At 45.7% G+C, this 25,747-nt stretch overlaps 2 protein-coding genes and 3 non-coding genes across 13 annotated transcripts in view; all 5 read right to left on the bottom strand.

Moving 5' to 3' along the window:
- The window catches only part of LOC110538126 (suppressor of cytokine signaling 7), a 17,567-nt gene extending 13,487 nt beyond the window's left edge, over positions 1-4,080 (bottom strand). For 2 of the 4 annotated variants that reach the window (XM_021624733.2, XM_021624734.2), the window contains exon 1: positions 2,072-4,077. In XM_021624733.2, coding sequence (XP_021480408.1) covers positions 2,072-3,594 — 1,523 coding nt within the window. In that variant the 5' untranslated portion in view covers positions 3,595-4,077. Of the gene's footprint in view, positions 1-2,071 lie in introns of all 4 variants that reach the window. The other 2 variants (XM_021624732.2, XM_021624735.2) reach the window with 2 other exon arrangements.
- A 1,423-nt stretch (positions 4,081-5,503) lies between these two features.
- LOC110538948 (importin subunit beta-1) lies at positions 5,504-25,164 on the bottom strand. 6 transcript variants are annotated; one of them, XM_036938162.1, is made up of 23 exons: positions 24,790-25,161; positions 24,069-24,137; positions 23,769-23,827; positions 20,252-20,434; positions 19,700-19,900; positions 19,315-19,467; positions 18,973-19,041; positions 18,769-18,858; positions 18,330-18,440; positions 17,837-17,938; positions 16,767-16,991; positions 13,532-13,723; positions 12,897-13,027; positions 12,180-12,327; positions 11,854-11,925; positions 11,354-11,498; positions 10,409-10,491; positions 9,939-10,046; positions 9,488-9,631; positions 8,972-9,077; positions 8,342-8,456; positions 7,781-7,942; positions 5,504-7,414 (listed from the first exon to the last, which is right to left on the bottom strand). In XM_036938162.1, coding segments are annotated over exons 2-23 (2,625 nt in total). In that variant the 5' UTR covers positions 24,094-24,137; positions 24,790-25,161; the 3' UTR covers positions 5,504-7,413. The 6 variants fall into 6 exon arrangements, with proteins under 6 accessions (XP_036794057.1, XP_036794055.1, XP_036794056.1 ...); XM_036938160.1 differs by lacking the exon at positions 24,069-24,137; XM_036938161.1 differs by lacking the exon at positions 24,069-24,137 and having other exon boundaries at positions 18,982-19,041.
- On the bottom strand, positions 8,654-8,797 carry LOC118937938. The gene has a single exon (XR_005035345.1). It is a non-coding gene; the product is annotated as a small nucleolar RNA SNORA79 (small nucleolar RNA).
- On the bottom strand, positions 9,287-9,430 carry LOC118937940. The gene has a single exon (XR_005035347.1). It is a non-coding gene; the product is annotated as a small nucleolar RNA SNORA79 (small nucleolar RNA).
- Positions 10,171-10,314, bottom strand: LOC118937937. The gene has a single exon (XR_005035344.1). It is a non-coding gene; the product is annotated as a small nucleolar RNA SNORA79 (small nucleolar RNA).
- Positions 25,165-25,747: the final 583 nt, after the last annotated feature.

Raw genomic sequence — 25,747 nt, 5'->3', positions numbered from 1 at the left:
CCCCCTAAAACATAGCACCACTCCACAGTTTTTCACATTTGGGGATTTTTTAGGAAGCTTCTGGAAGGCCTGACTGGGTGATAGCTGCGCCTTGCTGACTACCAGATTCCTTTGCAGCGGGGGCCAGCTTGTGTGTGTGTGTGAGAAAGACAGTCCTAGTGGGGAAAACCCAGCATGCCGCTTGAGCTAAGCCTGAAGCACAGCAGGGTAAACAGCAGCTGATATTCACCCCCCCCCCCCCCCCCCCCCCCACACCTACAAACTCCTTCCCACAATCCTACCTCCCTCCCCACACCCTTTCCCTCGCTTAAAAGAGGAGCCATGTTTGCCGAGAGCAGGGAAAGAGGAAACTGCCTGGAGTGAAACACTGGTTTCCCATCATGTTCAGTAACGGCACGTCTCAGGTTTGTGCATACTGAATCAAAGGAAACATGAGAACACAGTCGAGACTATAGGAACTCGTGGGAGCTGTGCTCAGACAGACAGACGTGATGATGACTGGCTGGGTTAGATCATGAACCGTGAACCTGGCCTAGATTTGACTACAGCAAGTCAGCAGGTGAGCGTTCGAAGGGTTAAATAAGACCGCAGTTGTCCCAACAGTATAAAAAAAAAAGAAAGATATAAAACCAAAACATGACTGAAATTAGATATTAACATTTCTCAAAGGACATGTTGAATGAATGCACATGCTGTACTGGCAGTTGGTCCAACATCCGCGGGCTGAACTCATTAAAACTAACTCCAACTGTTTCCCCTGACTTTTGACAACATAAAGCAAAACAATGCCCTGCGGGCATCTACAAAACGAAGGAGGCTATAATGCTAAACTAGGTTCACGTCCTTGCTATGGCCAGCTGCTTTCTTTGCTTTCAAAAAGGTACAGCAGCATACTGTATTCATGACAAATTTGCGAGGCCAAATCTACATGGCGAACGGAGTGAACCACATGTCTAAAGGTGGCAACTGGCTACCAAATGGGCACAGTTATACTGTGATGGATTCGTGCTAAAGCTGTAGCCAATAAGCCAACATGGGCCACTCTCTAGATACATTAGGCCTAAATCTTACCACGATCCCTCCGACACAAAGTCCTCCAACAGCATGAGGAGGAAAACAAGGCATTAGTACGGCATGAGGGATGGTGTGGCAAGTCCATAAGATGTTCCCAGAGGCTTCTGTTGATAACCAAAAAATGGGGTGGATAGCCTAGGCTACATAAATGACGATGTGGTGAGGTAGCCTTTGCCTGCTGCTCTTGTCTGCTTGTGCTTTTTAGTGGCTTCAGCATACACACAGTGTAGAACCAGGATGGTGCCGAGGCATGCCAAATAATACCAGGAGGTGAAATGCAACATGCACTGTATTTTGGATGCCAGAATACCTCAGTAACTATGCAGCATGATGTCAAGGCTACATAATAGCAGGTGTTTACAGGTAACAGTCCTAAACTGCATTTTATCTGTGAACAAACGAAACTATGGCAACATTGGTTGACATTTTGAATCTTCATTGATTTGGGAGTTTCGAACATGATAAAGCCATCATGCCTAAGAAGGGAGATGAAGTTAGTAACCAAAGTTGAATTGCTTGGAGTCATCACGCTACTGTAGCATATGGTCTACTCAATAGTTCCAGCATGTTTCTTTAAGAACATGATAAGTTAATCACCTTTCTTGTAGTGTTTTCAGCGCTAATCATGAAACAGCTGGATAAGAGGAGTAACGTGATTCTGTTGCCGAGGTGAGCTATAAGCTCTCATATCTAAAATGTTTGTCTCTCACTGGGAAAATTGACTGCAGTTCCACTAACCACTAGTCTACCTTTAGTGCCTGTGGCATTATAATCATCCTTCAATTTGGCTACTAATAGCTTAACTCTACTACGCCCACATTGTTTGAGCGCCTCTAGCGCTATAATAGTCCCCTGTAAAGCCACTAATAGTTTATAATGATAATTGTACTAGACCAACACCAGCTGAGAGTGCAGAGCTGTCGCGCACCCTTACCACACTATTGACCCAGTCAGAGACACAGAGCTGTCCCCTTCCCTACCCTCTCCTTAACCTCACCTCCCTGTGTCCAAGTCTGTGCTGGTGGATCCAGAGCCCCACACATCCATCAGGCTGCCCCCGGAGGAGGTGGAGGAGGCCAGCGAGGGTCTCTTGTCCAGTAGGTGACTGGAGCCGCTGCTGCTCTTGGTCCGGAATAGTTTGCTCAGACGGATCTTTAGAGAGCCTTTCCGGGACTTCCCTCTGGTCGTCTTCTCGCCCCCTGCCGCCCCCTCTACTACAACAGGTGAGGCAGCTCGCAACATCACCCCTAACTTTGGCGTGGTGGCCCTGCTTTGGGGCTGGGAGGTTTGGCTGGGAGGGTCCTGTGAAGGTAAGGTGCCAGATAGGGTGGCGGAAGCTTCTGCTGCCGACTGTCCCGTGACGTTAGAGGAGGCCAGAGACAGGGACGATGTTAAGGCTGCAGCTGAGCCCAGGGCATCCAACGGGGAGGGACACACCTGGGGGTCACAGGCACAGAACTCCCCAGCAAGACTGTGTACCTGCCTCATTAGGTCCTGCCCCATGTCTGTCTCGCCCTCCTGCCCAGGGACACCACCTTTAAACTCCTCCCCGCCCAGCCCCAGCTCACCCACTTCCTCAGAGTCCAGGCCCTCCAGCACCAGGAGGGCGTCACTGGTTTCACTAGGGTCCTCTCCGGGGCCTATGCCCCCCGTTGCCGAAGCCAGGATGCTTTGACAGGAACAGCGAGGCATCTCTCCACCCTCCTTCAGCAGCATCTCTGAGGCCTGGCCCAGCTCCCCCAGCCTCCGGGCCAGGTTGAGCACCGTGTCGTCCAGGTGGTGGTAGATCGTGTCCCCTGTCGAACAGGTCTTCTTGGGGTCCAGGATGCAGAAACGGAGGGACTTGTCCAGGAGCGGAGGCCAGTCCATGGCATCAGTGACCAGGCGGTGCCGGTGGCAGAGCCCATCTCCCTCTCCAGCCAGGTCACCTGCATCTGCAACCACCTTGGACAGCTTCATAATGGGGTGCCACTGAAGCCTCTGGTGTTGCACATCCATATTGTTGTCACCGGTCATCATGACACAGGCAGAACTGGCTTCCTGTTTATCAGCCTCACTTACCTGGAAGCCAGGAGGTTGCTCGAGGCCGCATTCCAAAATACCGTCGCTTGTCCGAAGGACGCTCTGAAACACCATGAGCTGAGCCCGCGAGCCTCTGCCCGCGCCATGCGGGAAATCGAAGCGCTGAGCCACGGCGAAGTCGGGAGGTCGAGGCGCATCAGAAACTAAGGGTCGGGTCAGCATCAAGCGACTGTCAGGGGCTCCCGTCCGGCTCTCAACCTGTGAACTATAGTGCGGGGAGGGATTGCTCGGAATCCCTGGGCCTGCTGTGGGGTTGTTCCGATCAAATTCAAACCCATTGTTGATATTGTTGCCATGATTACCCAAGACAGCTTTCCCGAATCCGGAAACCACTCCACCGCCCGACGTCAAATTCTCCTCGTCCAATCGGTCATATTCAGCCGCAGAAACCAAACGCATCAAGACAAAATCAGGAGACATATCTTGCGAGTTATTCATTATTACGCCTCAATTCCGTACAAGAGGCGCCGCGTACCGTCTCTGTTCTTACATAACATTAAGAAAAATAAATAGCACGGTTGCTGACTGCAAACACGTCATTCTACCTAACGACAGCCATTTGAACTTCCATATTCCTCATGGGAAAAAAATCTGATAAATGTATGCTAATAAATAAAAACACATCTAAAACGTTCCGTCAGTATTGCTGATGCCGATTCCCTCTTCGTAGACAACATGGATGTAATGGGTGGCTCGCGGGGCGGCTGCGCAGAGGCGACATCAATAATCTACTTATTGTGGTAAAGGAGGCCCATACCCATACAAAAACGAATCGCTTGGAGAGCGAAACAAAACCCGAAAAACTGCCACCTGCTGGAAAAATCTGATTTTGGGCCGATTTATGCGAAACGAGTGATAACTGTGGCCAAAATATGTATTCTCCAGCAGGTGGCGTTTTATGTTGTTTTTTGCTCACCAAACTAGTTTTTTTTTGTATTCAGTTCAGCGAGTATCGAATTTGGTCAACCAAAAATGTAATGGCTTATTTGCCACGTGAGGCTTATTTGTTCGAATATGAGTTTCTTAATTAATGCTAATGTTGTTATGAGCGTACTGATATAAGTAGGACACGTGACTTCCCGGCAACTTTGAAACCCCCACCCCACCCCACTTTATATAGGAGTTAGTTGTGCCTCTTGTTCTCACGCGTATCTGCCCTCTCATTGGCTAGAATGGTCCCACCTGAGTTTGCCTCCTCTGTCTTCCGTTTTTGAAGACATCAATTTCCATTGTTAGAGCGGCCACTTGAGTAGCTGGTCAATATAATAGATAAGCTGTCACTACCCATGCCCTGGACGCTTCCTGAAGTAGAAAGGACCCCAAAAACCCATAGCTTCTGCTTCCGTCACACATAAACCCCAGGGCAGGTAGCCTATTGGTTAGGGCGTTGTGCCAGTAACCGAAAGATGCAGCAAAGGTAAAAATCGGTAGTTCTGCCCCTGAACAAGGCAGTTCCGTCATTGTAAATAAGGATTGTTATAAACGGACTTGCCCAGTTAAAGGTTACATTAAAAAAATAAAACCTCTTCCACTTCAGTAAACTTATTTGGAACAACGCACTACTTAAAATATTTTTACGTAGTGTGCTCTTTGACCCTGGTCCTCGAGCCTTTTAGGTGACTTGTTTACAACAACGTCATCAGTTGCTGCTCTGCTCAACCCAGATGTTATCGCTCTCTTCAGGTCAAGTATAAATTCACCCGGTTTCTTATTACACTATGTGCTATTTATAGATGCATTGCATCTCTTAGAAAATGTAGCCTCCACGATGAGTCGAGTTCTGCATTTCACCCGTTTATAAGGAGTCACATTTCAGGCTAAATCAGTATGGCATGTTTACGAGACAGTACTGTACCATTTCAACGTTTAAATTGAGTTGTGGGGAAATACCAACACTTGCAGTTCAGTCAGCTAGGCACTAGAGGTGACCTGATAATTGATTGTATATGGTAGTTAACAGTGTAAGGCACTTCCATATTTATTTCCCTTTATCCTTAGGATTAGATCAAGTAATATCATACATTGTGTTTTGGGTTAACTTGTAACATACAACAGCAATTCCAAATTCTGTTCAGGTCAAATTGTCTATGGTCCCTGTTCAGAGTAGTGCACTACGTGGTGAATGAAGTGCCGTTGGGGATACCCCCAATTTTGCATTACTGTCACTTGCAAACATGATCAACCTGTCATGTTAATTTCTGGAGGAACAAGATTAATTATGTTTTGCTGACTTTCCTTTTAACCAAGATGGATCATTATTCTACACACACTCAATGCAAGGGTATAAGGTCAGTAGGCACAAGTGACAGCCATTTACAGAATAACATTGAAAGGTTACATCATTAAGTACAATATAGATTTTTATTAGTTGGATATTAAGAAAAAAAAGCAGGTTTTAATGCTCCTAATTCTATATTCAAGTTGCAATTCTTATAACTTCAACACGTGACATGATGTAAATAGCCAAGCCCATGAGGACAATGTTACGCAATCCAAACTAGTGTGAGAACCAAAGTCACTGCAAAAAATACCCAATCTCAAATCAAAATGGAAAACAGCTCATATCCAATGCTTATGTATTGGAGAAAGTAAACAGTACAAAACAGTGAAGCCAAGTTAAATTGAACCTGATTGATTATGTCAATATAGAAAGATACATTTTTGGAAGTTGAGATCTCACCAACCAAGTGTTGCCATGGAAACTGAAGTCATCACAGTGCATTACAAACATTTGCAAGAAACAAAATACAGACCAAAGTACCAGAACTGCTTGGGGAATGTTTGATATCATTTTATTGTTTTTCATAGCAATGGAAAAATATAACCTTGTACAAACATCTTCAATTCTCATTTTAACAGCTTGGTGAGTGACCCTTTTTCCAACTAAGTGCACCTAGAAACCAACAAATGGGAACTGAAACAAGCCCAATTCACTAGTTCATGTAGTTCAAATTATAGATTTATTTCTGAACTGCATACTGTAGGCAAGTATGTGTTTGCTTGTTGTATTTTACCCTGATGAGTAGTCTAAATTTGGCACTCGTTTTCTACTCCTTGCTCATCTTAGCACTAAGAAGATGTCTGTGTTACATGTCAAATGTAGTTATCCCTAGCCTTGAATGATCCTGATGCACTCAACGCATAAGTCCTCACCGATTCTTGTTAACAGGGCTGGCAAGAAAGGGTCTTTATCTACAAGCCCACACTGAAGATGAAGAGAAACAACTGATGCCATTAAAAAGAAAAATGGTGAACATTTGTCAGTGATTCTCTTGCAGGAAATAAAGAAAACCTTCTTGCCAATTCACTCAAGTGCTGCCAATAAATCATCTACCAAGCCCCCACAGCCCTCTCCCAAACTGCATCAGAAATATATCTTACTGAATTTGCTTGAAGCTTTATTATTTATTTGAAATAACCGAGGAGGGGGGGGGGGGGGGGGGTAGAGACAGTGAATCCCCTCCCTCACAGACACACTCCATCATCCAGGCTGATCAGCTCTACCCCTGCCACGCTCTGGGGGCTCCATGCAGGGGCAGGCTGGAGGATTGCAGAGAGGCAGGAGACGAGGGGGGGTGGAGACCGCCCGCTCATCCCCATCGTTTCGTCTTCTTTCAACTCCAGCAGTGATCCTTTGGGCGCATTTCCAACACCCCAAAAGTGAGCTTTTTTCGGATTCCGGTTCAGTTCACGTTTGCGTAAAATTGACCATCTCCATTTTTGAAGTCCACAACCATATAGTGCTTGAAGGAACCAAAGTCAAGGGAAAAGTCTTCCACAGATCGGTCAAAGAGCAAAATAGTTGAGTTCTTTCGTATCATGTTGTGTTTGTAATTTTCCCTCAAAAGAGAACCACATTTTGGCAGTTCATTTCGCTCTACTCTGGTGATCCTGTTGTAGACTAATATTAGTTTTTCAGAAGAGTTCTAGAACTAGCCGGCTACAGCGATCCATGTCGTCAAGTCAGAATCAGTCCACGGGTGGCCGAAGAAGAGGGTTTTGGGGGAGGTGGCAAAGGAAGTGGTGGTGGGGGTTCAGGGGTGGGGCGCTGCTGATCTGCCGGCGACTGCTGGAATTGTACTCAGAAGGTGGTGTGATGTCGATCCTCGCTCACTCTCGCTCTCACTCTCACATTCTCAGACACTCATCTCAGCGCACGCTTCACTTCTGCTTTAACTCGGACACGACGCAAAAGACAGAAGAAACTCCAGTGGGGTGTTTTCATTGTTGTCTAGCTTATCCCCAACAAGCATGAACTCTGTAGAGGGAAAATAAGAAAGGGTTATTTGCTGTAGGAGCCAAAGTTCTGTGTTCACATGCTCAATGCATGTAAAGTGATCCTTCTCATTAGGCTGATCCAGTGAAATTCTGGTGACTTCACACGATACATGCTCTTTCATGAAATCACGAATGGTTACAATTTCACACCATCTCCGAAATAAAATGGACAAGACTAGCATTTCCTGCATAAGTATCTCCCAACGCAACATTAAAATTCAAAATGTACATTGTTAAAAAAAATAGATATAATTCTCCCTTGGCTATTCCCTTGCGGTTTCATGGTGCCCTAGAGGTGCTGTACGGGTGACTGTCAGTCAGTAGGTCATTAAGGTCAGTAACTCACCAGGCCTGGCTCTTGAGCTTGCGCAGCTCCTTGGTGGCCCATGTGGCCAGCATCTTGGTTATGGTGACCTTGGACCTCCGTCCCTCCGCCAGCAGGTCGTTGATGAGGGGCCGCAGCTCTACCAGCTTCAACACGTCCTTCCCAAACGCCGTGCACAGGTCTCTGAGGAAGGGGGGGGGGTTAACTAAGCATGTCACAGGAACAACACCTATACATACTGTAAGAAGAAGCAGAGGAACCAGTTTAACATTGATCAAGTCGCTGGGAACACGACTCCGATCTACCTCAACTCCTTTTCAGGCCTCTTACTGACAGTGTCTGTGCAGGTTTCAGATAAATGCTATTAAGCATCAGGGTTTAAGAGTACAAGATCTAACAGACCAGACAGGTTTTCCTTAGATTAAAAAAATATTTTAAAATTATAATTCAGTGTTTTTCCATGCATCTTAGCCCAAGCTGCCCCTAACATTTCTATGCTATGTCGTACCAAAAGCATCTTCAATATTATTGTGATCCACAAAGCAAGCATCACTACCACTGAGATAATCCTAGTTGCTTTACCCTATAAGTCCGGCGGCGTTTGCCACCACGCCATTAGAGTGGTCCTCGTCTTCAGCGATGTGATGGATGAAGGACAGGATGAACTCCACTCTGGGCTGCACCAGCATCACGTCAGCTACAGGTAGGACAGAGAGCGGGACAGAACGATACAATGAAGACAATGTTAGGCACAATCATGAGAATTAAGATGGTGACAGATGCCCAATATTCCATCAAAGTGGCCATATTCTGGCAAAGAGGTGATTTAAGGATGCTTGTTAGGAAAATGTGGCACACCGCAAAGTCCGAAAATCAGCAAATGCCACAATGTGCAAGTGTGGGGTCTCGCAAAGTCCAGTGTAGACAATGGCAGCCCTGCTACCTCATGAACACTGGGTGAAATAGACCCTGCTTTACTCTGTGACGGCCTAAAATCCCATCTGCCACAGCTCAGAGCAGCGAGAGGAACAGGCGTCAGTGGAAGGACTCAGTCTCCACTGTAAACACAAGTGCAGGAAAATCCTACAATTGGCATCTCAAGACAATTAAAAGACAATATCAATACCATAGTCAGCAATACGCCAAAATACTAGATCCTCAAGATCTGTAGATTAGTTATGATGCTGGAAGGATGGCGGCTAGGGGACTCACGGTGCACATTCTCCTTGTCTCCCTTCAGGCCCTGGATGATGCCAGTGTAGGCCTCCAGACAGCCCTCCCGCAGCTCGTTCAGATAGTCCACCATGTCATAGTCCGTCTGCCAGGGGGGAAGGAACCAACACACAGCAGGTTAGAGGGACGGAGGACAGACCGCATCGAGGTGCGCAACGGTCATTTGATGAATCCAAAAGGCCCTCAATAAGAGTAACTGGTCAATTAACACATTTTGCTAGACTGAACCATTGGCCACCATATTACTAATAAACTCTGGAAGAGGCAAGCTTAACAAGGTTGCTCAAGGAAGAAACTTGTGGGGTCTCGCAAAATCCAGTGTAGACAACGGCAGCCCTGCTACCTCATGAACACAGGGTGAAATAGACCCTGCTTGACTCTGTGACGCCCTAAAATCCCAGCTGCCACAGCTCAGAGCAGCGAGAGGAACAGGCGTCAGGGTCAAACGAAACAAGGGGATGCCAATGTGGTACAGCGCGTCTCCATCTGTTCTACCTTGTCGACTTGTGCCTGCGACGCCTGCTGCAGCGTGTCCAGGACGATCTCCAGGTACTTCTTGAACTCTCCTCCGATGGCCAGGGCAATGTCTCCGAACACCGACAGGATCTGAGGCTTCACCGACCGGTGCACATTCTCATTCTGCGGGGGGGGCAACACCCACGTCCTTAGTACTGGTGACAAACTGCATTAGTGTCCACAAGACTTAACCTACTAAACAAAGACAGTTGGAATTAGAAACATTTTCTTTCTGATAAAACCTATTTTTTTTGGTGTCCACGATCAGCTTGACACGAAGGCATTTGCATGTCTACAAAATAACCGATCCATAAAACTGAGGCTGTAAATCTGCAATACGACTCAAGTGTATGGTCCTGCACATTCCAGGACCAATAATGGCAGCCTCGTCATTACCAACACAGGTGGCAGAAACTAAAGTGCAACTCACCCCCAGGTTCTCCAGCAGGAGCTGCATAATCTCGTCGCAGTAAGGCAGGATGTTGGACATCAGGGCCCGGCACAGGTCACACACCAGGCCCACCGCGGCCAGACACACCTGGCGAGGGAGAGAGAGAGGGAAGGGTGGGTGAGTGAGTGAGCGTTGTAGCTAGGTGAAATAATCAAGTGTTGACTCTTACAGCAAGCATTACTAGAACTTAGCTACTAAAGCAGTGCATTTCAAGTGTTGGGTCCAGCAAAGTCCAGTGTAGATAATGGCAGCCCTGCTACCTCATGAACACTGGGTGAAATAGACCCTGCTTGACTCTGTGACGAACTAAAATCCCAGCTGCCACAGCTCAGAGCAGCGAGAGGAACAGGCGTCAGGGGAAGGGAGGACAATTTATTTTATTTGTTTTGCTTTAAGAGATTAACATGAATATAAATCCTTGAGAAAAAAAAAAAAAACATAGAACCCACTTGATATTCTGCGTAATTCTTCAATCCAATTCCCAGGAAGGGTTTAAAGGCATCCATGTATTTCTGAAAGTCAGCACCCAATACTGAGGAAACATACAAGACATTACAGAACAACATGGTTACATGCACACAATAATACGATTGTGAACAGTAGGATTAATGACAATTAACATTTCAAATGCTTTGCAAGAAGAATATCCTGTACATATGGCCATATCTAAATTCCGTCTCCTTGACGGCACTTTGATCAAATGTAGAAATCTTTTGATCTTCAATCAAAATAAGCTGTCTCCCATGGCGACCATGTTATTTTTGGGAAAACTATTTGAGTCGGAGTTTCGGACAAAGTTTCGATTGAAAACTAGTTCTAAGATTCATACTTTGAGTTTGTCCAAACTCAGGCATTCGAGGGAGGCTTGAGTTGCTGGTGCTAGCACAAGCACAGATCAAACACACAGCTGGAACACCGACTGAGCCGTTTCTAAAGCCTAATCTTTCAGAGAGATACCTGGGTTTTCTGAGCTGTTTTAATAGGCTTATGTTGACTTTGATCGTGACCGTACAGCGATTAAGATCAGCAGAGTACGGTGTTTATATGACCAAAGCCATAACACCACATGTTTAGTGTGCATGTAAACGTGCTCAGTGAGGCATGTGACACTGGACATGCGACACACCATATACATACTGTAAGATGCGTGGAAATCAGTTTAACATTGACCAAGTGGCTGGAAACAGGTCTCAGATAAATCCTATTAAACATCAGGGTTTTCAGCGTTTTGAGTACAAGATTTTTCATCACAGACCAGATACGAGGTTTTACGGCTTAGATTCACAAGGGTGTGGGTAGAAAACCTGTGTGTGTGTGACTTATGTAAAACAAAACTAAGTTTAAAAAACTTTAAATTAACCCATCCACTAGTGTGACAGTTTTAAACGGCTCACCTTCCACCAAGGTTGAGACGGCCATGAGTGCATCCTCCTGTACGCCCCCGGAGCCGGCAGTGTTCTGGAACATTCTGAGCAGCGAGGCCATCACCACGTCGGAGATCTGCAACGCATCCTGGTGCTGCACCTTCCTCAGCACATTCTACAGAGAGGTGGGGAGGGAAAGGGTTAACCTAACATAGCACAGGCTAACTTGAACGTCGTTTAGCTACTGTGAGGAGAAGCGGGAAAGAGGATAAGTCAAACCCAGAAGTTGTTTCCTTTCCTCATAAAGCCTTCTCCTTTCCTAGTATGTTTTCGATCTTCCATTTAGAGTCATCTGGGTTTTCAGTACACGATTTCTCATCACAGACCGATACTAAAATGTGTATCACCTTTAAAATACTCAAGACCGCAAAATATATTAATGGAACGCCCTAGGTATCCTTCTTCTACCTCTTGTTCGAGGAGGTCGAAATAGTTTGAGGGTCAAGCTGAATGAAGTCGACTCGTCTCACCTGCAGGGTGGCACACAGCAGGGACTGGAGGTCGTTGAACTGAATTCTGTCCGACGTGCTCTGGATGTGAGACTGAGGAGAGAGAGAACGCATGAAAAACAGATTATTCAATGGGAGTTTATTCAATATAGAAAAGACTCCAAGCAAAATGTATAATAGTTTAAAGTAGGTCTCAGATAAATCCTTAAGTAAACATCAGAGGTTTTCAGAGTAGTGAGTACATGATTTCTCATCACAGACCAAAAAGGCCACACCCCCCCTTTTTTTAATAGCCATCCATCCCCCAATCCATCACTCCCATCCCGCCTCTCTCGGTTGGGACCTACCTCCATCTGTAGGACCTGCTGCAGGCGCTCCATGATGACCAGGGTGGTCTTCTGCACGGCTGGGTAGCAGTCCTTGGCGCTGTTCTTCACAATCTCCATCAGGGCCTCGTAGGCCGCGCTACGCAGGTTGTTCTGGTGACCGTCCGGCCTGGTGGACACAGAGGAAGAACATTAAATTCACTTAAATCATTACTATGCAGCAGCAGCAAAACAATAGTATACAGAAATGTGTACAATTCTTAGCAAAACATTTGGTGCACTTAAATACATAAACCTGACCGAACTAGGACAACGAGACTGGATAAGAGACTCACAGCCTTCAACGGGGTATGTACAGCTAGCTAAGGGCTTCAAAAGGAATTCCTGAGGAAGTACATTTTAACACCATTCTACATCTCCAAATGCATTTTTGGTCTCAGATATTGTGGTAGGGGTTATCCATCACACGTTCAGTGTGGTGCATGATTCCTCATCACAGACTAGAGAGAGTTAGTCTCTAGCCAACTCTAGAACTCCTCCATACAAAATGTCTAGCTTGCCTAGCCAAGTGGAGAGGTTTCTAAACCTCTACAGACCTGACAATAGAAGGTGCCGTTCCAACCCACTGTCCTGCTTACCCGCCTGCGGTTTCTGGACAGACCCGCCTGCGGTTTCTGGACAGTCCTGCCTGCGGTTTCTGGACAGTCCTGCCTGCGGTTTCTGGACAGTCCTGCCTACCTGTCTGTGGTTTCTAGGAGTTTCTGGACGATGAGTTCGAAGGAGGAGGAGAGGCAGTAGGTGGCAGGCTCCTCCTGTTCCTCTGCTGCATCTGTGCCTTCGTACGCGGCTTCCGCCAGGCTGGAGAAGGCCTGAGGGAGGGAAAGGGAGAGAGAGGGATGGAGGGAGACGTTACATTCATAAGAAAACCCATGAATCATTATTTTTGGTCCTAAAAAAGAAAAACATTTCTAGCAGGTCTCAGATATTGTGGTAGGGGTTATCCATCACATGTTCAGCGTGGTGCATGATTTCTCATCACAGACCTGACAGGTATTTCTCTCAACTACAGACACTTTGATGCAACATATTCCACTCGAGTGGGGTGGACAGATTCATTGTTGTAATTGAGCAAGTGTCTTTGTACTGTGCAGTATATCGTTGATGCTTGTGGTGATATAAATTCTTATCTGTGGGATTAACAAAGAACTACTGCTACCTGTGGAGGCCCACAAGAGGACCACAATGGAAATAAGCTGTTCAACTTCTGGCATTATCCTCAATGATTTTAAATTCATTGTATATCAACGTGTTGAATTAGGTTTTTAAAAACAATGGTAAAATACATAAATTAGCGGCTCTAGCTTCTGTCTCACCCAGCAGACGTTGGACGCAACGCGTGGCTCGGCCCCCAGGCCCTCGATGAGGCACTGCAGCAGAGGGGCCAGGTACACCTCGTTGATGGCTGCCTCCGGCAGCAGCTCACAGATCCTGCCCACCGTCCAGGCCGTGGTGTCCCTCACCACAACACTGGGGTCCTTCATCAGCTCAATCAGCATGGGCATCGCCTGGGAGGGGAGAAACAAGAGCAGACTGGTCGTTAACCACAGTAGTGTCAATAAGCAGAGGAGGGGAGCAGCAATACATGAAGTGTCCCCATTTAAGAGCTTTGAGATTCCATGAAAAGCGCTATAGAAATGTAATACATTCTAATTTATTCATTATTAAGTACTGTTAACCAGTGTTCAAGAGTAAAAAGACAGGCATGGATGGGCAGAGAAAGACAGTTAATGTTAATATAACAGCAGTAGTCAGGTGTAGCAAGAGAGGCATGGACTGGAAGGAGCGGGAGGGCAGTAGGTGAGATTTTACAACAGTAGTGCGCCAGACTACAGAAACAGGGGTGGGCAATTCCAGCCCTCGGGGCCTGATTGGTCACAGTTTTGCCCCAGCTAACACACCTGACTCCAATAATCACCTAATCATGATCTTCAGTTTAGAATGCAATTTGATTAAATCAGCTGTGTTTGCTAGGGACGGAGATAAAGTGTGACACCAATCAGGCCCCGGAGGACTGGAGTTGCCCACCCCTCGTTTACAGAGTAGGGCTGGGAATTCGGTAGTGGGATTTTATTGCGATTCGATGTTCCAAACATATTGTTCACCATATGTCTGCTGCAGAGGCACAAGAGAGAGCCATGAGAAAATAGGGTTTGATCAGTCATGGAATTAAGTGAAGACAAAAATTGTCTCCATACTTAAAGATGAACAAGCTATGAAGGAAAAACACAGGAGTTTTGGTGCAGGTACAGCCAACTGACACAAAAATATTGCAATTGTCAAAATGATACGAGTTGTCAAAAATAATATTCCGATACACTACTACAGAGAAAGTCTAAATGCAGATTTACTGAACTTGTCTGTGCAGGTCTCAGATAAATCCTATTAAACATCAGGGTTCTCAGGGTCTTGAGTACAAGATTTCTCATCACAGACCAGATACAAGGTTCCACTGCTGACATTTCTTGCTTCATATATTTCCGTTTTATAACAGAAACAAGAGTATTTTATTGGACAACGTCAGCTAGTCCCGTTTGTCAGTTTTCTTGAATTTGGTGTCTAGTGAATGACAGGTTTCAGCGGTGTGATTATAGACACTTGCACAAGCTTATCACCAGCTCACTCTGAGACAAGCACCCAATTCAGTTATCAGTTCAATAGGGCTTAGGGGTCAAGGATTTGGGCATAGGCTATGTCCCAAATGGCACCCTATTCCTGACATAGTGCATTACTTATGTGCCCTGGTAGAAAGCAATGCACTAAATAGGGAGCCATTTGAAACACAGCCACACACACAGCCATGAAAGAACATGGTGGTTCAGCTGATACCACCCTATTCACAGCCTCTCCAGTCCACCCTACTTGTGAGTGAACATGTCTGTAAATACCCGATCACCCTTGCAACAACTTAGGTCTGTGGTTCATCTAAAGATAAATACATTTTAACTTTAAAGCCAAACTTGTGGATAGTTTCATTATAAACCATATGGGAGTTTTCAAGCACAAAGAAGACAATTCATTATGTGATGGACGTGCAACACAAGGAAACTGAGAAATACTTGCAGCCTAGAGATGACCTTTGCAACAGATACATTTCTACTTGGCCACAAGCTATCCTCTTCCTTGCTCGCCACACCCATCAGACGGTGGATTGTTAGTACGCATGTTAGTCTACGCTGCTGTGAAACTCCACCAAAACTTCCCCTTGGGAAAATCAGCAGTATCACGAAGTAGGTATCCTTATACAGTGGTAGCTGGTGTAGTTACCTGCATGAAAAGGGGCTTGAGCTGGTTGGGCCATGCCTTAGCGATGTGCAGTTCGCGAACGAGTCGTTCTTTTTAAACAAATAGTTTTACCGACTCGAGACGCATGACTAGTTTTTCCTGGGCGACTGGTTCATTTTTGTCTTTCGTTTTGACCTGCTAGTACTGGCCGCAGCGAGTCCTACCTACCCCTGGCTCAGCGGCTCCAGAGATGTGCGCACACCACCGATCATACGCGCACGGGGAAACAGATCATAAGCGCCGAGAAGAAAAACACGTTTCGAATTGGTAATTGATCGCATGGTGCAAGAACGACGGCGATTCATTGATTACTGAACGTCATTGACACAGCTTCTTGTTTTAGAACCAAAACATACACAGCCTCTGCTCAACAAACTCAACCTGGAGAATGAATCGTTCTGGGGGCTGCAGTTTGAGCATTGTGCTCAACGCCCACAGAAGACGTTTAAACAAGAGTCATTCACAATCTAGTCCGGTTGCAGCCACAACTATACCCCGTTTCAAATGTATGAAGAAACAATCTTAGTTGTGGGCCTAGCAATCAACCAGTGTGCACTGTTTAAAGCACAGTTTCACGTCTCAATCACAAATGACAGCTCCAATAAGCCCCCTACGGTGAAAGAGACGCTTGTAGAATCATGACTCGAGTTCTCAGTTCAACGTTAGGGAGGGGGGGGGGGGGGGGGGGGTGGGTTGGGTCCTGCGTGCGCGGGCCATTACAGACTCAAATGAACAAAAAGGCGTCTAGCGAGTCGTTCCTTTGACTGAACGAAAATATCTGAGTCAGTCAAAAGAACATCCCATCACTACTATGCGTAAGATGCAAAGATAATTTCCTAGCAGATGGTCTCCTCTATCTGATATGTTAGTTTATAGCAGGCTCTCTGGTTGAGATCGTATGGTGGTGTTGCGTTCATGGTATGTCTTCATGTCTAATAAAAAGCTGGAGCACACCCAGAGAAAATGTATTTGCGTAGAGGTGCTGACTAACGGCGAATAAAATGTAATAGTAGCAGCATATTAAATACATATATATAAAACTCAGTAATTTATTGGGTAAACCTACATTTCAGCATCACTGTGCCTTCTTCAGGGTGATGTCATGAATGCTTGAACCAGGTTATGTTGACAAAGACTGCAACCACTGACATTAGTGAGGGGTTGTATCATAATTATGAGGTTAATTAGAATGAATTGAGCGAAACTGTTAAAATAGTAAGTCTACAGCATGTTGAATATGTGTCTACATGTGATGAAGTTAGTCACCTGGATGACGAGGGGTTTGAGCTGGCTGAGCTCGGGCCCCTCCAGGATGGAGCCGAAGGCCATGACGGAGGCGTCGCGGTAGCGCCAGTCGGGGTGCTTGATGTGCTCCTTGATGAAGGGCAACACGTGAGGCACCACGTCGTCCTCGCAACACGTGGCCAGCAGCATCAGGCACACGCCCGCCGCCTTACACGGGTTCCAGTCGTCATCGTCGTTGTTCTCGTCCTGAGGAGGAAGCGAGGGGGGTGAATGAGAGGAGGCGCATTTACATGAAACGCTATGACATTGAGAAAGGAGGGATAAAAACCAATGTCACATGACAGAGGAACATGGGGGGGGGGGGGGGGTATGAAAGGAATCTACTGGACTTGCACATAGAGGTGAGAGGAAAAACAGGCATTTACATAGAGATGACCTGATCGTGTACACAGGGGAAGGAGATCCAGAGGAAAATAGCATATATTTACATGAACAGGTACCTGTAGCATATGAACAAGGACATTGAGTAGCAAAGGATACAAACAAAAGAACAGATATCAACACAAAGGACAGACAAACTCAGCTAGACAAGTCCAGTGCCTCTCATTAAAGCCCCTAATAGATAGACTGCCATGGCATGTACAGAAACACTCACACCTCCCTGCCTGACTTCACATGGTACACTTGGACTAATTATAAAAATGGGTGGTAGTAGTAGCACACCGTCTTCCTGGGGGAGCATCTGTGGTATTAGACACAAAATGTTGGTGTCTGGATGGGTGAGCCCCCCTCCCCCTTAATTCTGACTGGTTGCACGTCTATGCAGGTCTTCGATTTTGTGGTAGGGGTTATCCATCACATGTTCAGCGTGGTGCATGATTTTCCATCACAGAGCAGACAGGTTTTCCTAGGAGTCAGAATCTTCATTTCATCTAAAGCTGGAGAATTCTGCCAGCTATTCTGCCAGCTGTGGTGTTTCAATAGAGATTTTAATACCAGTAAATGATGCATCCTTATCAATCATCCCTAACGTGTAAATGAAGAGGTTAACGAGGTGTAAAATGACTGCCGCGGGCTCTTCTCCTGCGTACCTGCTTGGTGAGTGTCTGGGTGAGGATGGGCACCAGGTATTGCAAGGCTCCTTTGGCGTAGAACTTGCTGGTGTGCTCCGGAGGCCGGCCCTGCTCCGATGCCTGGGGAGAGAGCGAGTGGTAATAAGCTTAGAGGAATATTGACCTTTTTGCTGTCCATTGTATGCATTTTGCATCTAACAAACCCCCTCAAGGTAAGGATGTCAGCCTGATGGCTGAAAGTAGAGTGTTAACAAAATAACAAGGTACATGCAGGTCTCAGGTAGTGGTGATCCATCAGGCGTTCAGCGTGGTGCAGGATCTCTCATCAGACCAGACAGGTGAGATAGATCATCACTCAGCAACATGGCTAACTGGGACCATTTCTGGTGTTATATATAAAACATATTTACATTTGTGGGCTGAAGTGTTACCTTGTGTTTAGTTTATAGAGTTGAAACACGTTTGGAAGTGTGTGTGTGTGTGTTGGGGGGGGGGGGGGGGGGGTCCTCACCTCAGTCGCTTCGATGGCCAAGTCCATCTCCTCGTCGCACACGTTCGACCAGAACTCGATTCCTTGTAAGGCAACTTCATCAATGTCACTTTTCATGGCTTCTATTGTGATCTGTTCGGGGTAAGGGAGGGAGAGGACAGCAACCAAAAAAAAGGGGGGGGGGGGTCAATTTAAAAGGAGCGTCCTTGATACGGACTATTGACGTCAGTGCAGGACTCAGATATTGTGGTAGGACGTTATACATCAGGCCTTTTCGGCGTGGTGCACGATTTCTCACCACAGACCAGACAAGTGGTCAACAAGCGACAATACAATATCAATAACTGATAAGGTCCACCAAGACCTTGTTTGGAGTTCTCTGCCTCAGGTACTTCAGAAAGTAGAAGCACATCTAAAGACCACAGAGCAAGACTAAGTTGCTGCATGGGGGGTTGCTTACCGCAAACAGTGCTGGTCCCATGTACGTTTCCATGTACTGATAATACAAAGACATTATCTTCACCAAGTTCTGTAAGGCAGCCACTCGTACCTGTGGGAGACAGACATCGCATTCCACCAACATTGGTTAAGAAGATGATTATTGGCTGAAAGCATGGAATAAAATGTGCCAAAAAAAGGTTTTAAATAGAAAAGAGAAACTCACGATACTCACTCTGGTGTCTGGGCACTGTGTGGCCTCGCAGACGACCTGCATTATAAAGTGCCTCTCCGTCTGGAAAACACAAACCCATTCACTGTTACGACAGGCACATAGACAAAGCATTTGAAAACCAGCCTTTTGCGAATGTCTCAGATATTGTGGTAGGGGTTCTCCATCACACGTTCAGCGTGGTGCATGATTTCTCATCATCAGACCGTTAAGTCGATAAACAAGCTCAGATTTGTCCATTTCGTCTTTCCATTTTTGGGGTCACAGCATGAGACAAAGGAGGAACTTAAACACTAACATAGTGGGACACAGGCAGGGCAGGAGACACAAACACACCTCTTTGTCGAAGTTGGCTTTGGTGAACTCCAGTGAGTTGAGCAGTGCGTTGGTTGCAGCCAGCTTGACGTTGTTGCTGGGCTCCTCCTTCCTCATGCCCTGGATAATGGCTGTCAGGATCTGGTTGGCGTTGTCCTGCAGCTGCTCAGGGTCCTACGGCACAGGGGAGGAGAGAAGACAGTTGTTCGTGGAAGCTACGTCTGCTCTGCAGTGGAACAGGCACATGAAAACACAGACATCAAGTTAGTCTAGGTTCGATTTTGAAATGTTGTCTTTGTGCAATTGAGGACACAATGTCACAAGTTTCATATTACAGTAGTTTGACTTTTAGATTATAACCCCCGTGTCCCTCATGTACGCAAGTGTGTGTGTCAGGAGCACTCACTATATCCTGGCAGATGTATCCGATGGCCTCCAAGGTGGACTCCTTCATGTGCTCGGTGCTGCTGGGGTCCGTCACGTTGGCCACCAGCTGGGGAATGAGCTCGGGCCACTGTGTGACGGGGATCTCTGCGCAGGCTATGCCGGCCACGCACTGGGAGGCCGAGCTGGGCCGGTACGTCTCCGTGCCCAAGGTCTGCAGAACCTGGAGGGGAGTGAATCAACTGGTGCATTTGGCTGGGTGAGGACATTGGTTCTTATAGGAGCCACGGGCTTTAGAAAAATAAGTCATTTGGCTGGGTAGGTTTCTTAAGGTTAAATTATCGAAGAGTTATCAACTTCAGCACCTGGATCCTCTTTCCCCCAGGGGATATTTGAATGAAATGATTGCCACTGTGTAACCCACACTGTCACTTAAAACCGTAATATAGACTTTAATATACTTCAACCCCAAAAAAGGAGGGGTGGTGGGGAGTCAGGAGACCACAAAATCCTACTAAAGCTAGAAAGTATAAATAAATCTGCACTAAGAGGTGGAAGAGGAGTTTCTCCTTACAAAGTTCTTGATTTCCCTCCGGGCGTTGGCGTCGATGGCCAGCCATCTCTGCTGGTAACGCGTCTTCACGTCCGGGTCTTTGGAGGTGAGCGAGTTCTTCACCTGCAGTCCTGCGGCCACGCGAGCCACCTGGGTGTTGCCAGGGTTGGCGAGCACCTTGGAGAGCTCCACCAGGAACGTGGGCTGGAGAAAGGGAGAGTGAGTGGGGAGAGATTTTTTACATGTATTTTCACAAATCAGGCCATAAGATGGTAGTGTTTTAGTAAAACACAGGTAAGAATAAAATTGTCATCACCACAGTCTTTCAGTCCTTGGCATGAGTAAGATTTCACTGCAGTGACACTGAAATGTTCAACAGTTACATTCAGCAACTGAAGGATGTAGGAGGCTAGCAATCAACAGACATGACGGAGCAGGTTCGTATGCAACAGCAAAACAATTGACACTAAATTCCGTTCATGCTGCAGTCAGTGAGTGGCAGCAGTGGCCTCCACAAAACACTAATGATCCACATGTGGTAGTTTTAAATCAGATCTGTAATGAGTTTGTGTAACCAAAACAACAAACTGCTACATTCATACAAGTCCTGCTGAGTTGTTTGGGTCTGTTTTACATATACAGTGCATTCGGAAAGTATTCAGACCCTTGACCTTTTCAACATTTTCTTACATTACAGCCTTATTCTAGAATGGATTAAATAAATAAAAATCCTCTGCAATCTACACACAATACCCCCATAATGACAAAGCGGAAAACAGGTTTAGACATTTTTGCAAATGTCAAGAAATTTACCGAAATACCTTATTTACCTACGCATTCAGAACCTTTGCTATGAAAATCAAAATTGATCTCAGGTGTATCCTGTTTCCAGTGATCATCCTTAAGATGCTTCTACAACTTGATTGGAGTCCACCTGTCGTAAACTCAATTGACTGGACATGATTTGGAAAGGCACACACCCGTCTATATAAATGGTCACACAGTTGACAGTGCACGTCAGAGCAAAAACCAAGCCCTGAGTTAAAAGGAATTGTTTGTAGGCTCTGAGACAGGATTGTGTCGAGGCACAGATCTGGGGAAGGGTACCTACAACTTTCTGCAGCATTGAAGGTCCCCAAGAACACAGCAGCCTCCATCATTCTTAAATGGAAGATGTTTGGAACCACCAAGACTATTCCTAGAGCTGGCCGCCAGGCCAAACGGAGCAATCGGCGGAGAAGAGCCTTGGTCAGGGAGGTGACCAAGAACCCGACAGTCACTCTGACAGAGCTCCAGAGTGAAGATCCTTCCAGAAGGACAACCATCTCTGCAGCACTCCACCAATCAGGCCTTTATGGTAGAGTGGCCAGACGGAAGCCACTCCACAGTAAAAGGCACATGACAGCCCACTTGGAGTTTGCCAAAAGGCACCTAAAGACTCTGACCATGAGAAAAGATTCTCTGGTCTGATGAAATCAAGATTAAACTGCTTGGCCTGAATTCCAAGCCTCACATCTGGAGGAAACCTGGCACCATTCCTACAGCGAAGCACAGTGGTGGCAGCATCATGCTGTGGGGATGTTTTGCTGCGGCAGGGACTGGGAAACTAGTCAGGATCGAGGGATAGATGAAGGGAGCAAAGAATAGAGAGATCATTGATGAAGTCCTGAGTGCTCTGGAGCAGGTTCTCAGACTGGGGCGAAGGTTCAACTTCCAACAGGACAACGACCCTACGCACACAGCCAAGCGGAAGCAGGAGTAACTTTGGGACAAGTCTCCGAATATCCTTGAGTGGCACAGCCAGAGCCCGAACTTCTCTGGAGAGACCTGAAAATAGCTGTGCAGCAACGCTCCCCATCCAACTTGACAGGTCTTGAGGATCTGCAGAGAAGGGGAAAAACTGTCCAAATACAAGTGTGCCAAGCTTGTAGCGTCATACCCAAGAAGACACGATGCTGTAATCGCTGCCAAAGGTGCTTCAACAAAGTACTGAGTAAAGGGTCTGAATACTTATGTAAACGTGATCAGTTTTTTTTATTTATATAAATTAGCAAGAATTTCTAAACCTGTTTTTGCTTTGTCATTATGGGGTAGTGTATGTAGATTGCTACGAGAAAATAACAATTTAATCAAATTTAGAATAAAGCTGTAACAGAATGTTGATAAAGTCAAGTGGTTTGACTACTTTCCGAAGGCACTGTACTCTGTACTCTGCATTGTGACCAATTTTCACTATAAGATTTCATCTGTGGATACCACCGGTGACCCATATTCCAGATCCCACTAGTGGGGCCTATGAGGCATCAAGGGTCTAGCTTGGCGTCACTAACCAGGCTTCCTGGAGATTGAAAAGGTATGTCCAAATATTTAGATGAGAGGAAATCTCTGTCATTTAGCTGATGGATCAAAAGACAGATTGGGTTTAATCACAATGTGGTCTTCAATGATAATGAAAGACAGGCGGGCACCACAAAAAAAACATTTAGCAAGACTTGTACCATGGCATCTTCTGACTACTGATTTGGGTAAAACTCCCTTAATAGTTTTTGATCATCCTAGCTAATTATGTGACTGATCATTAACAGAGCTGCAAACATCGCATAGACATTTGAGGTGCTTAGTGGTTAAGAGTGTAGGGCCAGTAACCAAAAAGTCACTGGTTCGAGCTTGAGTACCCTGCAGAATATACAACACATGTAACTTGTATGTAACACATGGACAATATAGAGTGAGCAGGAGAAAGGGTAAGTGTCAGATGTAAGTAGCATGTCAATGTCGGTTCAAAATGAGCCCTGCACACCTTGCATAACCTAGCTTTTTCTGAGGGGATCTGCCACTGCCCAAAATAGTAAACAGCATAGCATAAGTGTTCTAAAAAGGCAGAGTGCATACACACAAGCACTCATATAGCTATGCAAAAAATGTAGCGCAATGACAGATTACCCTTAATTCGATTTTCTCTAGCCAGCTAGCTACACCCGCTTGCTTTCTACTCCAAAAATGCAATGACCATCTGTCAGTGGGGGACGAGTGCTCTTGCTCACTACTAAAAGCTTATCAGGCAGCTTTCCGGTTAACTATTAGGTACATGAATATCATACATACACAAATCTAGCTATAGGATTACAACATGTTAGCCACATGTGTTCATATCAAAGCAGGGTAATCCTGATCTATCACTAGCAGTGTACTCGTTTTCGATGCCGTTTTTTTTTTTGCTCAAGTGATATTCAACTGAATTTGAAAATCAATTAAACGAGAATTTGTCGTAATTTAGTTTGTGCCAAGTGATCATGCCGAGGTACTGGATGCCTACATGGGTGTAGCTGGTGTGCTAGCTAGGTAACGTGGGTTAATGCTAGGTCCCCATTCATTCGCGAAAGCTGAGGTGTGTGACGTTGCTGCCATAATGTTAAGATGGGGGAAGGAACGGTCCAGTTGAAAACGCCGGCAATTCAATGCCCTGTCTTTCTGGCGCCAGACCTGAATATGATAGGAATAAATTATCCGTCTGACTGAAATGTGTAGTTATACAAACCAAATTCTCAATTGCCGCCTGCTCCAGAAACTTCTGTGCCGCCTCCAGTTCATTTCGATCTGAGGGGGGAAATGTTAGAGTTACACTATGTGAATAGCTAGTGCACATGCTGGTTAGCCACAACATGAAGCAGCAAAGTTATGTTAGCATACATCTACAATTCCTAGCTAGCTAGGCTACCACGATTAGCAGTGATCACATTCAATGCTACTGCGGTAATCTATTTGGGAAATTATGGGTGTTCATTTCATGATGAGATATTAGTTTGTTAAATGAAACAGCCAATTTATCAAGCCTTACTCGTTAGAAAGGTGACCCATGTCATGCAACATGCTGGCTCCCGGGGATGCGTTGCTCACTAGCGGATAGCTACTTGATGGCAAAGATTGAGTTAGCCATCGAGCTAATCAACTCATATCCAACTTTAGCTAACGTAGTTAGCTGTTCTAGTTACATCACCACGGACAATGCACAAGTGCATACTTCACTAGCTAGCTAGCGTATACGACCTAATAAGGTTTACACGATCGAGTACAGGCCTATTCTATTTTTTTCCCACATCGGCACATGCTAGCTACATTACATAGCTAGTAATGTAGACTGTAAAGTTAGCTGGCGTGCAGGCAGGGCCGACTTAATTACACATGAGTGGCTAGCTAGCCAAGTAAATTGATAGGTAACTAAACGTATCAACCCAGTAAAAATATGACATCAAAATGACAAACTATGTGGGTGACAACTTTTTCAACGGATAATACATTTTGACAACTGGCAGCTCTGTCAATGCCGCCCAGATTGAACTATTAACAGTGCTAACATTTAGCGAGTTCATAACAGAAAGCCGGATCCGTGGAGTGAATAGGCCGTAACATTAGCAGCCTAGCTAGCAAGGCACTTCACTACTCCCCTTTTCTGATTTAACTTTCACCCGTAATCGTTATCAAATACAGATATGTCAAGTTGCTGGCCCTAAACTCTTCACATAACTGTTAAAGATGAGTATATGGAACTGTATAATCACCCGGAGAGACAGTTTTTTCGAGGATTGTTATCAGCTCCATTCTGTCCCAACCACTCTTAACAGAAGTCGCTAGTTAGATTGCCGCGCACAACCCCGGATTTTATTTATTCAGTGTTCAGCCAACTGTAACAGGACCGTCTGGATAAAAACAATGAAAGCCGGTGAGAAAAACATACACGCCGGGTATCCTCCAGCCGATTAGTTTACTCTGGATATGCGCTATTTCCAAACGCAGAACCTTAAAACAATTCGTTTAAGCAGCAATGCCGCTTGTCCATTCTGTGGTCGGGAGGGGAAAGGCCTTGTTTGACTCCCGTGGAAGGATATCACACGCCGCTGCTATGGCATTTAAAAAAAAATAAACTCCTCCCTCTCTCCTGCGCGTGCATGTGTGCGCACCTTGTCGGAAGATAAATATATTCATTTTTAACCAAAACATTTAAGGTATTAGCCAACTGTTGTATAATTGTTGTCGAAGTTGTAGCTTTGATGTCCTGTACCTAATCAACCATACAATTATCTGACTTCTCAGTAAATTCTAAACCAAATGTGGAGTGGACAAAATGTGGTAGCTAGCCGAATGGAATGACATTTGACCATCATTTCAGTTGGTACGACTCACGTAAGTAAGTAATCCCCCTATACTTATGTACTGCCTATATATTTTTATTTCCAATGAACGTGATGAAATAAGCCATGGCAGAGTGCAACCAGGATACCGAACTTGGAGGACCACCCGCATAACAATAATAATCATAATATTTGGACAAAGTTAAAATAAATCGTCCCTTACCCTGCCATTCAGGTCCATAGGGGGCACTATTGATTTGGTCAGTGATAGTCTTGGTTGATCCGTCACAGCTGCCCTCCAGGGCTGGCCATTTGTTTTGTGCATCATTTCAGAAACCGCCAGCAGCTAAATTGAAAGTGGACTATGAGTGAGCTGCTATGTAGGCAA

The sequence above is a fragment of the Oncorhynchus mykiss genome, chromosome 12, assembly GCF_013265735.2.
Source record: "Oncorhynchus mykiss isolate Arlee chromosome 12, USDA_OmykA_1.1, whole genome shotgun sequence".
Taxonomy (NCBI): domain Eukaryota; kingdom Metazoa; phylum Chordata; class Actinopteri; order Salmoniformes; family Salmonidae; genus Oncorhynchus; species Oncorhynchus mykiss.
Note: the sequence above shows the minus strand (reverse complement) of the source record. Positions and strands in the feature narration are given on the sequence as shown.